Source organism: Globicephala melas, chromosome 10 (assembly GCF_963455315.2).
Source record: "Globicephala melas chromosome 10, mGloMel1.2, whole genome shotgun sequence".
In the NCBI taxonomy this organism is placed as follows: Eukaryota; Metazoa; Chordata; class Mammalia; order Artiodactyla; family Delphinidae; genus Globicephala; species Globicephala melas.
This window is the reverse complement of record NC_083323.1, coordinates 57,530,240-57,543,000: the sequence shown is the minus strand read 5'-3', so window position 1 is coordinate 57,543,000 and position 12,761 is coordinate 57,530,240. Positions and strand designations below refer to the sequence as shown.

Genomic DNA, 12,761 nt, shown 5'->3' with positions numbered 1-12,761 from the left:
ACACTTTTTTCCACACTGAGATATTACGAGTTTTCTCCATCCCACAAAAATTCTTCTCCCCTCCCAGTTTCTCTTACTGCAATCTCTCTGTATAGACCCAACCCTTTCCATTCTTCACCTGGTTATCATCTCGGTCCATACTGGCATCATCTCTCTTGAGAATGAATCTCTGCTGAAATTCTGTATTCTTCTCATCCTTTATATGTTCTGAGAATCTCTGTTCAGGGCTGGGATTGGGAGAGAAATGTGGAAGGAAGGGAAGAAAGACTCTTGTCAGGAAGCAGACCTCCTAGTATAGTTCTCTTAAATTCTACAACCCCCACCCAGGGGATTTCTGAAGTCAGGGATCCAAAAAGTCACATGAAAGTTTTAAAGAAATCCTCTGGGACTGTTCTTTATACATCTATAACTTATCTTCTTCCAAAATTTTACCTGTCCTATCACTAAAGGTGAAGAGAGGCCAGAGCCAGTCTTCACAAAACACTAGTGCCTCTAGCATCTATTTCCAAGGCCTCACAAAGAGTAGAAATTGATAATATAACCCACCCTCCCTCCACTGTCCCCTCTCCAGAAAGAGAAATCTTGATCCTACACCTTCCTCTTCCATCCCAGAGGCTATCCCAGGAAAGTCTTCCCAATCTGTGGTTTCCTCCCTTACATTCTTGTGTTACTGGTTTTGTTGATGATGACAGCTTTTCCAGTTTGGTCAACATTGTGGTCCATCCCAAAATAGGCAGCTACCCGATGTAATAGCATCCGGTGATATGAGGTCATCTGAGGGAACTTCTTGAACTGGTTGCTGCAGGGAAACCCAGGGGGAAAAAGTGAAATAAGGACAAGTAACAGCAATAACAGCCAATTGTAATTTTTCTTACAAGTGTTGAAAGTGGGGAATTTCTTAGGAGAAAGAGACATTATTATAAGGAAGATGATGGTAACCAAAGATGGTAACCAAAAAGGTTCTCTCAACTTTATCTACAGTATTTTGTAGATCCCTCTGACCCACTATCCTCATTAAGACTACTCCTTATGCAATAAGCCCTAGGTCTCACCCACCTAGATGATATTCTACAAAGAAAAAAGGGAAAAACTTAAGAATAGTGAAATATGGGATAAGGGCTAGCTGCTAAATTTTTTTCAACTCAAGTCTAAGCAATAACTTAAAAACTTCATTTAGTTTCCACACATACACTTTTTGATCCATTCTGATTACTTCTCCCCCACTCCTTTTGGTTCCCAGTGAGTTATTACTTCCAAATTCAGACTTTTAAGGGAACGATGAAAGAGGGATATCCTAAAATTTTACCTGAATTTCTTTCCAGTACCCCTCCCACCTCTAATGTGTATTTCATTCAAGTAACTTACTTGTTGTCATTAATAAAGTCCAGAATCTCCTGTTCTAATTTTAGCAGCATCATTCTGTCCCTGTTTAAAAAAGATTAAAACAAAACAAAACAAAAGGCAGCCCTCCCATAGACATTGAAAGCAAGGATTGAAAACACAGCCTGCTCACTATACAAGCTGAAGGGACGGATAGATCCAAACCCCGAGAGTGGATCAAAAATGCAAAGGCTGCTGAGCCTCACTGCCCTGTCTTATGTTACTTTAAAAAAGAAAAACAATCAAGCCTCCTAATAATGTACTTTATTTTCCTTGTCAGAAACCTAATTCTGTTGCCAGTCATATTCCTATAAACACATACTTTATACTTATAAATCTAATCATTGTTCTATACTCCATCTGGTTATTTATAGAATTTTTAAACAAGTATGATTTAGCTTTGGTACAAATCAATTATTTTTTCTTCTGTGCTTTTTAATTGTATTCTCAAGCCTTCATATTTCTTTGTCTGCATTCTTCTTCCAAATAATTTTTCTCAACTCTTCTGGAAGCAGGAACCTCAATATGAGGGTATTCTGAATCTCCAACAGAATATAAAACTACTCTGGAGAGAAATGGTGTGTCAGGGGCTAGGCATCCTGGATTCTAATAATGGAAAAATTCTGAGAAGCTATTTGGCCTCTTGGGTATTCTGCTGGTCCTGGCCCCTTTCCCCCTTCCATCAAATCATGTTATTACCTTGGGTTCTTTTTCAGTGTATTTACAAGAAATTCATGTAGGTCTATTCCAGTGGAGTCCGTATATTCTTGACTGGAGTCTAGAACACCACAGTGAAATAAATTAAAAATAAATGAAACTGTCTTGCATGATCTCTAACCCCAAGCAGAAGCCCACAACCTGATCAGGAGACATGAGAACAGGAAAGGAGAATCAGACTTCAGGATTTTTAGCTTAAAAATCAGAATGACCTTGATTTGCCAGCCCCTCAAAATTCCCCATGACAGTGATATAAGGTGGAATCTGGGTCACAGTGTTACATTCGTATTACATTGAAAAGCCACCTTGCCATCAATAAGTATTTATTGAATGTCCAGACACAAACAAAGGTTTTATTCTAGTTAAGGAAAATAAATTCTAGGTACGGACAAACAGGGCTGAATTTTCCAGAATCTCAGCATCATATAAAGAATCATATAAAGAATCAACAATCAAATGTTGATTATTTATATGATTATTTATATTTATTTATAAAATTTTAATCCTAAGATTGCCTTTTTCCTCTTAATTATCATTAAAATTTTTTAGGGGGGGGCTTCCCTGGTGGCGCAGTGGTTGAGAGTGCGCCTGCCGATGCAGGGGACACGGGTTCGTGCCCCGGTCCGGGAAGATCCCACATGCCGCGGAGCGGCTGGGCTCGTGAGCCATGGCCGCTGGGCCTGCACGTCCGGAGCCTGTGCTCCGCAACGGGAGAGGCCACAACACTGAGAGGCCCGTGTACCGCAAAAAAGAAAACAAAAAAAAATTTGAGGGGGGGCCGTACCGCACGGCTTGTGGGATCCTAGTTCCCCGACCAGGGATCAAACCTGGGTCCCCAGAAGTGAAAGCGTTGAGCCCTAACCACTGGACCGCCAGGGAATTCCCTTAATTATCATTTTTATGGACCATGTCTTTTGGCTACCAGCCCAAGAATTTAAATCCAAAGAGGGCTTAATAATTACATGCAAATTTACATTATTAAAAAAAAAATCACTCCAAGCATCCCCAAACCAAAATATAAATATTATCTAGAGAATCTGCTACCAGTGATGATCCATCACTATTTATTCCAGAGCAAAAATAAAATCAGAATTGACTACAATGTCCTCCCCTATGGGTAGCCCAGTGTTAATGGAATAGCTCTCTGTCAGCCCTTAAGGCAGGGCTGGATAAAGCAGCAAAGAAAGTAACTTAGTTAGGCACCTCCCCAAACAACGATGAAGTCAGCAGGACACTAGGAACTGTTGGGCCGATAAGGTCAGTGGGAAGATGGAAGGAAAAGGCACTGCAGAGCCAGGCCCCAGGAGAGATGAGAAAGGGGGAAAGTCTTCACCTCTAGACAGCATCTTCCTTGGGACCTTTTCTTTGTTTTTGTCCTTGTCTTCCTTTTCAGAGACATCCTTTGTGGACTTTTCTTCCTCCTTGTCAGAGGGGCAGCTGATGTGCAACTGAATTATATCCTTGGACAAGGGGAAAGAGAAATATAATCAAAGGGGAAAACAACTCTCCTGCAGCCCTTTGAAATCTCAAAGAAGGCAAATCTTAGGGTGGCAGCATTCTCTTACGAAAGAGAATATTTTGTTAATTAAATTGTTTTAGCTTTTGTTCTACCAAAAGGGTAGAGGCTAAGCTTTTTCTGTCAACAATCACAGCCTACTGTATGGAAAGCTCAAGTTATGCTTGCTGTTCCTGCCATAAGAATTGGAATGGAAATGGTTCTAACCACCAGAGGGAAAGGTGTGGGTCTGCATCATCCTGGGTGGTCCAGGTGTGAAGACCTATACTTCATGCTCTCACCCATGCCCTTATTTTACTGCAGCAGCCTGTGTTGAAGCTCCTCTACCCTGATTTCCAAGCCTAATGTTGATGCCGTGGATGCTACACCAGTTTAGCAAACAACTGCCAAACTCAAAGCTACACTTACTCTTATAAAGGACCTACCTGGGTTTCTAGTGGCCCGTCAGCAAACGGGGCAGAAGACTCCTCACACACTGCAAGGCTGCGCACCAACTTCAGCTTGGAATTAGACTGAAAAAAATAAATACACATACATATTCCCTTGGTGGACACTGGGAAAGCTTTTGGCTGAATAAAGGGCATTCTCTTTTGCTCTGTTAGTTGCTTCTTCCATAAATAGGGTTTTTTTTTTTTTCCCCCTTCAAACAGGTCCTACTCATTCATTCCTGATTCACTTGAAAGATAATTCTCTTGCTCACAACAGTAGATATATAAAAACAAAACAACTACTTTGGACAGATGATAGGAAAACCACTTTGCTTAGCTCTCCTCTCTCTCTAGCTCAGTGCTCCAATATCACACTCAGAAGTTTACTGAGAATACACAGCAGCAGAGCTTAGTAGAAAGACTGGATTTAAGAACCAGAAGTCCTAGCTTCAACTCCTGGTTTGAGGTATGAGATATTGAGCAAATTACTTGACCTCTCTGGGTCTCTTTTTGGTCCTCAATAAAAGCGGGATAAAAATGCTTAAGGGGTTGGTGTGAGAATTAGATTATATAAGGCATGTAAACATATGTATCATAAATAGTGCCTAGTATAAAGTAGACGATAAATGCTAAGTGACTCTAAACCTGAGGTGGCAAGGGTATGGAAAGAAGTGTCTAAGAAAAAAGTAGAAAGAAAGAAAACTTTCTAACATTTGGGATTCAATGTGACAACTAATCCACTTGGTTTACTTATGCTGGCTGGAGAATCCCCAAAAGATTTGAATTCCACTTTATAAATCACTGCTCTCCTAGGTATCTCCAAAGTCAAAAATTATAGTGACTCATTAGAAATCTACCTATAAACATTTATTGAGAGTTCTTACAATAAAATCAAAGTTTACAGTAAATACAAAAGCACAAAACATGGTATGTGTGGTCCAGGTAGCACAGCATAGTGAAAAGAATTTGCAAGTCTGAAGAACTGACTTCAAGCCTAGTTTTGCCGCTTTCTAATAAATGTCCTCTGTCAAACTCACTCAAACTCTATAAGCTCAAGCTTCCTCCTCTGTAAAATGGAAATAATAACGATAATAACTGTCTTACTTATTTCTAAGGTTTGGGGGGAAGTGAAGTAGCAGAGAACACCCTCTGTTTTTTTTCTTTTTGGCCGTGCCCCGCAGCATGCGGGATCCTAGTTCTCTGACCAGGAATCGAACCTGCACCCCCTGCGTTGAGTGGAGTCTTAACCACTGGACCGTCATGGAAATCCTGAACACCCTCTGTTTTAAACTTTACTGTCAAGCCCATCACTGTGGATTAGGCCATGTAAGGCAAGCCACAGAGCCAATTTATCATACATCATAGTCTTCTTCAAACCCAAGCCACATACTGGCTGGGACACTCCCAAATTCTGCCATTATTTTTCAAGGGGAAAGGGGTGGACACCCTTAATTATTACTTCGATGTACAATTCTTCCCAATGTAAGAAAAGTTTAATATTTTACTGTTCCCTAATTAAAATTAAAAAGCTATCACACACTAACACCTATAGTCCTACCTGATAACACTGCTTAAAATAATCTGTGATGTACTAATTTTATCATACAATGATTAAAAACAAAATCTTCCTCTTTGCCCCAACCTAAAAAGTGAATCAAAACAAAACAAAACGAAACAAAACAAAGCCTGTATTTTTAGGATGTCCAAAAATGTTGAATCATTTTACTAATGGTAGAGGATTTATCTTAAAGAAAATTCACATGGCGAAAAACCCCAAAACTGCTGGGAGGCAAAATAAGAGAGCCAGAGATGAGCAGAGAAACTGGCATTACAGCAGAACCAGTACCAGTGTGCTCAGGCTTTGTTTGTGGGAGGCTCTGGCTGGGTATCCTTTCAGGTATCAGAAATAGACTGTGACTGAACTAAAGATAATGGAGAAAAATAAAGCCAGATATTCCAATAGGACATATGTATATGTGCGTGCATGTTTGTGCGTGTGTGTATGCATGTTCACAATCAGGGTACAAGGGACAGGCAAACTTTGCCTATATATAATCCAAATAAACTAGTTATTAGTGATAAGTCCATTTGTGCAATGTTCTACTAGTAACACTAGAAAAGAAGCTATAGAGGAAGGGCTCTCACCTTGGCTCTTTTCCTGGCATGACCGTGGTTGGATGTCCGCCTCTGTTAGAAGGGGATTAGAAAATATTAAAGGTGGGGGAAATAAACACTTAAGTTAAAAGCAATACAAGTTTACAGAGAAAAAGCACTAACTTTAAAACCATTATAATAGCCAAACTATGATGAGACCCAGTTGTTGTGGTTGTCCCCTATGCTACAACTCTAGCAGCTGTGACTTGGAAGGGACCACAGGCCACCTACAGACAAACCACCACTCACCATGAAGATAAAGAATAGAAAGACATTGACTGGTTGGCCTATTTCACAGATTGATAAAAATTACTTTTGGATAAACCAGGGAATCCTCTCCTGATTAGGATGCTTCTGGAAATGTCACTACCATAGCACAACAGAGTGTTTTTTTCCCAAGCTTGCTAACAGGAGCCTATTTAGCCCACAGTGGGTGTGAAATATGGCTCCTAACCATCACTTAAAATAACACCTTTATAGGACAACACATTGAGAGTTCTAACTTGAGATACTCAAAAGACCTGTCCCTGTGGCTGCAGAAATGGAATGAAGGCTCTTATTGCCAACTGCCTACCTCCCTGAATATGAGAATTCTCCCAGTTCTAAGCTCCTGGTGCAGGCTCTTATAGCCTGTCTGGGTCATGGATATAAGATGGGACAGGATAAAAAGAAGGGAGCATGGAAGATGTGGATAAGACCTCCAGAGCAAAGGGAGGTAAGGAGAGCGAGTAAAGAGCAGGATAGAAGCTGAGGAAGATGAAGAATGAGGGCCTGAGGTGGGATGAGGGAAAGAATGACTAATTAATTGGTAAGGTTTCGCATAGCTGAGAAGTCAAAATGAGGACTTTCGGGAAGAGGCTGGGTGACACTTAGGGCTTCTAAGATGTTTGGAATGGAACTCACTGCCACTGAGGTGTGGAAAAAACTGAGGCTGGTGGGTGGAGGAGGGGAAACAGATGGAGGCAGAGTACCAGCATGGTCCTGGGTAGGTGAGGATTTCTTTCCTTTGTCCTCTTCACTAGTTACCAAACAACACTGCTACAATGCAAAATGGAGAACCGGAAATGTGGATGGAAAAAGTGAGAAATGATGGTGAATCTGGTCAGTGGCAAGATCTGTTATAATAAAGGAAGAATCATAGTCCAGGAATATGAAGCAGTATTTGTCACTATTTTTTTCAAATAAGTTATAACATACATATGACACAAACATTCAAGAGTTATAATGAAGGTATGCAGAATAGTAAGTCTCCTTTCACATCTGTCCCCCAGCTACCTGGATCTCTCCTAAAGGATCAACTAGTACTGAATTTCTTGTAATCTTTTACAAGAGATCTTTTATGCATCTATAAGATTATTGTACATGTGTACACACACTTTTTTTTAAACCAAATAGACGGATATTGTACACACTGCCCTAAACCTTACTTTTAAACTTTTTTCAAGGATACCTCCATAGAAGAGACACTGTTTTTCTTAATGGCTACATGGTATTCCATCGTGTGGCCATACCATAACTTATTTTACCAGTCCCTTAAACTGCACCATTTAGGATGTTTCTGATCTTTGTTAGTATAAATAATGCTTCAATGACCATATCATTGAGTATATCTACAAATATGGTATAGTCCATTTAAAAATTTTATATTTAAAAATTTTATAAAGTATTGCTAAATTGCCCTTCAAAGAAGTTATACAAATTTATAACCCTACAAACAATGTATAAATCTGCTTATTTCTCAGAATGCATAATTTTCATTAAATAGTCAAACACATACTGAAAGCCTAATATGTATCAGGCACCATGCTAACTACTGGAGGATACAGAGATAAAAGACACAAACCTTGTCAAAAAGGAACTCATAATCCTGTTGGAGAAGACAGACAAATAGACAATTACAATACAGGACATTAAGTGCATTACAGAGGTACTCATGGAGTGCTAGAGGAGCACAAGTGTCTAACTCAAACCTAGGAATTCACAAATTCACATGTTCACAAATATTGAGTGCCTGCAAGGAACTGTGTTGGGCCCTGGAGGTACAAATGATGAGCCTAAACTGACCTGGAGGAGGCCAGGGAAAGAATACCACGGAGGGCATTCTAGGCAGAGAAAACATGTGTAAAAGCATGCTTTCTCCAAACTTTTCAGGGGCCAGCGAATCAGTTAATGCTGGAGCATAGGATTCCAGAGGTGGATGGATGGCAGGCAAGGGCTAGGTCACAATATGCCATGCTGACAAATCTGGGACTTAGCCTAGGGCAAGGAGACACACAGAAACTCTGGAGAGAATTAACACAATCAGATCTTTATTTCACAGCCATCTTTCTAAAGCAGTATGGTAGCTGAATCAGAGGGGATTACAAGTATAAAGGCAGAAAGCCCGGCTAGGTTATTTAAAGGACCCACCTAAGTTCAGTATGTGTTAAGTCAGGACTTGCCCATTCTAAACTGAATCTCAGAACCTGCCCTTTATAGCACTGTTTCCATGCCAAAGATGTTCTGAGTTCCAATTGCTGATTCCAAGAATATGTCTCACACAGTACGAGTAATGAAAGTCCCCTTTCCTCAAACTTTCCAGCTCCAATTCGTAAAAGGCACTCTCTTGACAGAGTCAGTAAGATTCTTGTGGAGACTTACCAGGTGTGAGTTGGGGGGAAGGTAAGAGAAAGAGCAGAATTTTTAGTGCTGTTGAAGGGGAACACTAGTAGAGGGGAGAGGGCTTCTGTAGGGTGGCCAAGACTTTGTAAAAGGAGCAGGAGTTCCAGTAGATGGCAGCAGCAACTCCACCTGCTCCACCAGCAACAAAAGGAGTCTGAGGGGAGGCAGGTTCCCCACCCAGCCTCCCACACAATCTATCTGTATATCCAGGTGAAGACATTCTTAAACCAAGTGAGTATCCATAAGGCATATAAAACCTATAGTCACCCTTTCTTTTCTACCTATCTTCAAGGAGAACACACAACAGGAGTTCAGAACACCACTTAAAATTGTCTCCTGAGAATAGAGTAACTTGGACCAAAAAGTTCATTTAATTATTATCTTCCATGTAACATGACAGCACATAATTAAACATTCAACACTTATTTGTCCTGAGGATTTAAAATTCATTATTGGGATCAGTGGAAGCTAGAAGTATAGCTGGAACAGTGGCAGACTGTCTCCATAAACTCTGGAAGGATGGGCTGGGAATGACAATTCACATGCAAAAGATAATGGAAAGAAAAGCAGCCATGACAGAGATCTGGCAAATTGTAAGTGGAAATATAGTAGAAAAGCAGGCAGCTAGAGAACAAAATACTTCAGAGAGTTATCTGATTTTAATTCATCCCTTTATGTTGTTGCTGTCTTAATCTTTACGTAAGACAAGGCCTAGGTGAATTGGGTTGTCAAGAGAAATCCTGCTTCAAGTTTCTAGACCCTCCAAAATGTCATTGCTACTGCTCTTTAAACTAACTTACTACAATTAACAGTCTATCTCCTAAGCATATAATAAAGACCAGTCTCACCCCTGGGCAAGAAGGAAAGGATTTATATAATTTGGGCTTGGGTAACAGAGGAAACTAGTAGTGACCACAGGGAAGAGAACTGGAACAGGTAAGCTAGAGGAGGCCCAGAGTCTGGCTGGGTACCAAAGAGGAGCCCTGGAAAAAGCTCGGCTGGCCATCTACTGCCATCATATCTGCACTGTAGTATGAATTCGGATGGAAAACAATAGGCAACCAAAGAATAAAATTCCTCTCACTCACATTTACCAAGTGGCAAGTTCAGAGACTATTTCTGCCCAGAAAATGCTGACTGCTTTAACACAACCAGGATATGAATTTAAAACTGTGTGTAAAGCCAGGCAGCTCTAGTTTTAAGAGTTTATTGTAGGGACTTCCCAGGTGGCGCAACGGTTAAGAATCTGCCTGCCAATGCAGCGAACAAGGGTTCGAGCCCTGGTCCAGGAAGATCCCACAGGCCGTGGGAGCAACTAAGCCCATGTGCCACCACTACTGAAGCCTGCGCGCCTAGAGTCCATGCTCCGCAAGAGAAGCCACCGCAATGAGAAGTCCGCACACCGCAACGAAGAGTAGCCTCTGCTCTCTGCAACTAGAGGATGCCCATGCGCAGCAATGAAGACCCAATGCAGCCAAAAATAAAAAAAAAATTTTTAATTAAAAATATGGTTTATTGTATAAGCCATATTATGACTTGTCAAATATGTGTTTGTATATAGTTTGTTTTTTGATAGTTAAAAAATATCAAAATGTAGCAAGAACCAGTGTTATTCAGGTCCTAACAGATTAGGGATTTCATTCTGTTTTCTTTAGACTTCATTGTGGACTCTGACAAAAAGGGAAGGAGATATTTCTTGAGAGCTGAAGTTGGGTTTTTAGGGAGAATCAAATGTTTGTGTAAGTGACTGGCTTCCTACAGATTTCCAAAGCCACCTCTAATGACGTTTCTATTTTGCTATAAAGAGTGCGCATATGATGCACTTCTAATCCTTACCTGTGTCTCCTGACGCAAACTGGTATCTTCACTCTCTTTCTCAATTTCTTCCTTGCTTGGAGTCTTAGATATAAACTTGTTTTTGTTTACAGATTCTTCCACCAGTTTTTTTTCCGATTCTTTCATTATTTCCAGAGTCTCTTGAGTAGTGTTACTGTTAGACATCTTCTTCAATAGAATACAGCAGCCTCTATGGACTCCTAAAGAAACATGAAATGCATTAAACAGGAGCTGTGTATCTAAACTTAACACACCTGTAAGACTTGTATTTCATACAGAAGCCTGAAATAGCCTTCCTGTAACCCAGTATAGGGTCCTTTGATAAATGTTACCCCTAGATTAATTTCATTTCTTTAAAGAAAAAAAAAAAGCTTTACTGAGGTAAAATTGACAGAAACTGCATATATTTAAAATGCACTAGGAATTCTCCAGCAGTCCAGTGGTTAGGACTCCCTTGGCGCTTTCATTGCCAATGGCCCAGGTTCAATTCCTGGTCAGGGAACTAAGATCCTGTAAGCCACGTGGCGCGGCCAAAAATATATATATATATACAATTTGATGAATTATGAAATACACATACACCTGTGAAACATCATCACAATCAAGATCGTGAGCACATTCATGACCTCCAAAAGTTTCCTCCTGCTCCTTTAAAAGCCCTTCCTCCCCTTTGCCACCACCCCCAGCCAACCACTGTCGCTACAGATTAGTCTCCATTTTCCAGAATTTTACATCATACAGTATATGGATTCTTTTACTCAGCATAATTATCTTGAGATTCACCAGGATTCAGTTCTAAAGCAATGTAGTTTAAGTCCCCTTGGCACTTTATTTGCCCTCCCTTGTTCCCTACAGAAATCTGCTCACATCTTCAGCTTGAGCACTCCACAGAGTTATCTCACTAGACTCTCTCCAGAAAGAAGATATAAAGCTCTATTCAGTACCAGAGAGGATCACTCTCCTTTCCCAAGGAGAACTTCCACAGCTGCCACAAACCACAACACTGTTACCAACTTCAAGTATCTCCTCCATCAAAAAGCAGCAAAATCAGACAATGCTTATAGAATCTTAAATTCTTTCCTTTATCTTAAGCAAGCTGAAAAGGCAAGAAGAGAGTTTTGTAGTCATCTGTCCTTCGGAAAGACTGGGTCTCTCCCTGGAGGAAGAGAGAATCTTTGCTTTGCTATTCACTATTTGGGTTCAGTCACTTTACTGCCTCCCAAAGATGCAGAGATTTGTAGTGCAGGGGTGGTAGCTCTTTATCACTTGCTATCTCTACCTGGGAAATCCTGTAGTGAGGTCAATACAGTAATCCAAGCACCCACTCAGTAACAGAAATTGATGCTCTATACAGAGATTCATGTCCTCAACAACTGTTGAAGTCAAAAATGCTTAGCTCCACCAATGGTTTATAATAGAGGTTTCTCTTTCATGGATTACTGACTGTACTTGAATCCTAAATATTTCTTTCCTTTCTTTAAAAAGATAAGACTGGAAACCTTCCCATATGTCCTGTCTATTCCATGTGACTCTAGAAACCAAGCTAAACAAACAGCAATGCTTCAAGAAAATTGTCATGCCAGACATTTTTTCCTCCTTTCAATCAGTTTCAAGGATAAGACCCAGACGGCTCTTAAGAAGCATGCGTAATCTCATCCTGGCATAAGTTAGTCTGCAAAGATTATTGCTTTGTTCACCTTTTGGTGGCTACTGAGAAGCTGCCTGGAGACTTAAGTTTAAAAGGCTAGAGTCATTCATACAATCATAGTCATACAGCTGAATTTAAATTCTTTTTATTGATTGATTGATTGATTGGCTGTGTTGGGTCTCCATTGCTGCGCACAGGGTTTCTCTAGTTGCAGCAAGCGGGGATTACTCTTCATTGCAGTGCACGGGCTTCTCATTGCAGTGGCTTCTCTTGTTGTGGAGCATGGGCTCTAGACGCACAGGCTTCAGCAGCTGCAGCATGCAGGCTCAGTAGTTGTGGCATGAGGGCCCTAGAGCATGCGGGCTTCAGTGGTTGCAGCACATGGTCTCAGTAGTTGCAGGAGGTGGGCCCTAGGGCATGC

The 12,761-nt window shown here is 40.7% G+C and overlaps 1 protein-coding gene across 21 annotated transcripts in view; it reads right to left on the bottom strand.

Moving 5' to 3' along the window:
- The window catches only part of R3HDM2 (R3H domain containing 2), a 147,249-nt gene that overhangs the window by 34,025 nt on the left and 100,463 nt on the right, over positions 1–12,761 (bottom strand). For 11 of the 21 annotated variants that reach the window (XM_030866542.3, XM_030866534.3, XM_030866538.3 and 8 more), the window contains 9 exons: positions 10,693–10,892; positions 8,039–8,062; positions 6,187–6,228; positions 4,039–4,125; positions 3,431–3,557; positions 2,080–2,158; positions 1,366–1,425; positions 659–799; positions 119–227 (listed from right to left, as the gene is read on the bottom strand). In XM_030866542.3, coding sequence (XP_030722402.1) covers positions 119–227; positions 659–799; positions 1,366–1,425; positions 2,080–2,158; positions 3,431–3,557; positions 4,039–4,125; positions 6,187–6,228; positions 8,039–8,062; positions 10,693–10,857 — 834 coding nt within the window. In that variant the 5' untranslated portion in view covers positions 10,858–10,892. The remainder of the gene's footprint in view (positions 1–118; positions 228–658; positions 800–1,365; positions 1,426–2,079; positions 2,159–3,430; positions 3,558–4,038; positions 4,126–6,186; positions 6,229–8,038; positions 8,063–10,692; positions 10,893–12,761) is intronic. The other 10 variants (XM_030866545.3, XM_030866537.3, XM_030866549.3 and 7 more) reach the window with 3 other exon arrangements.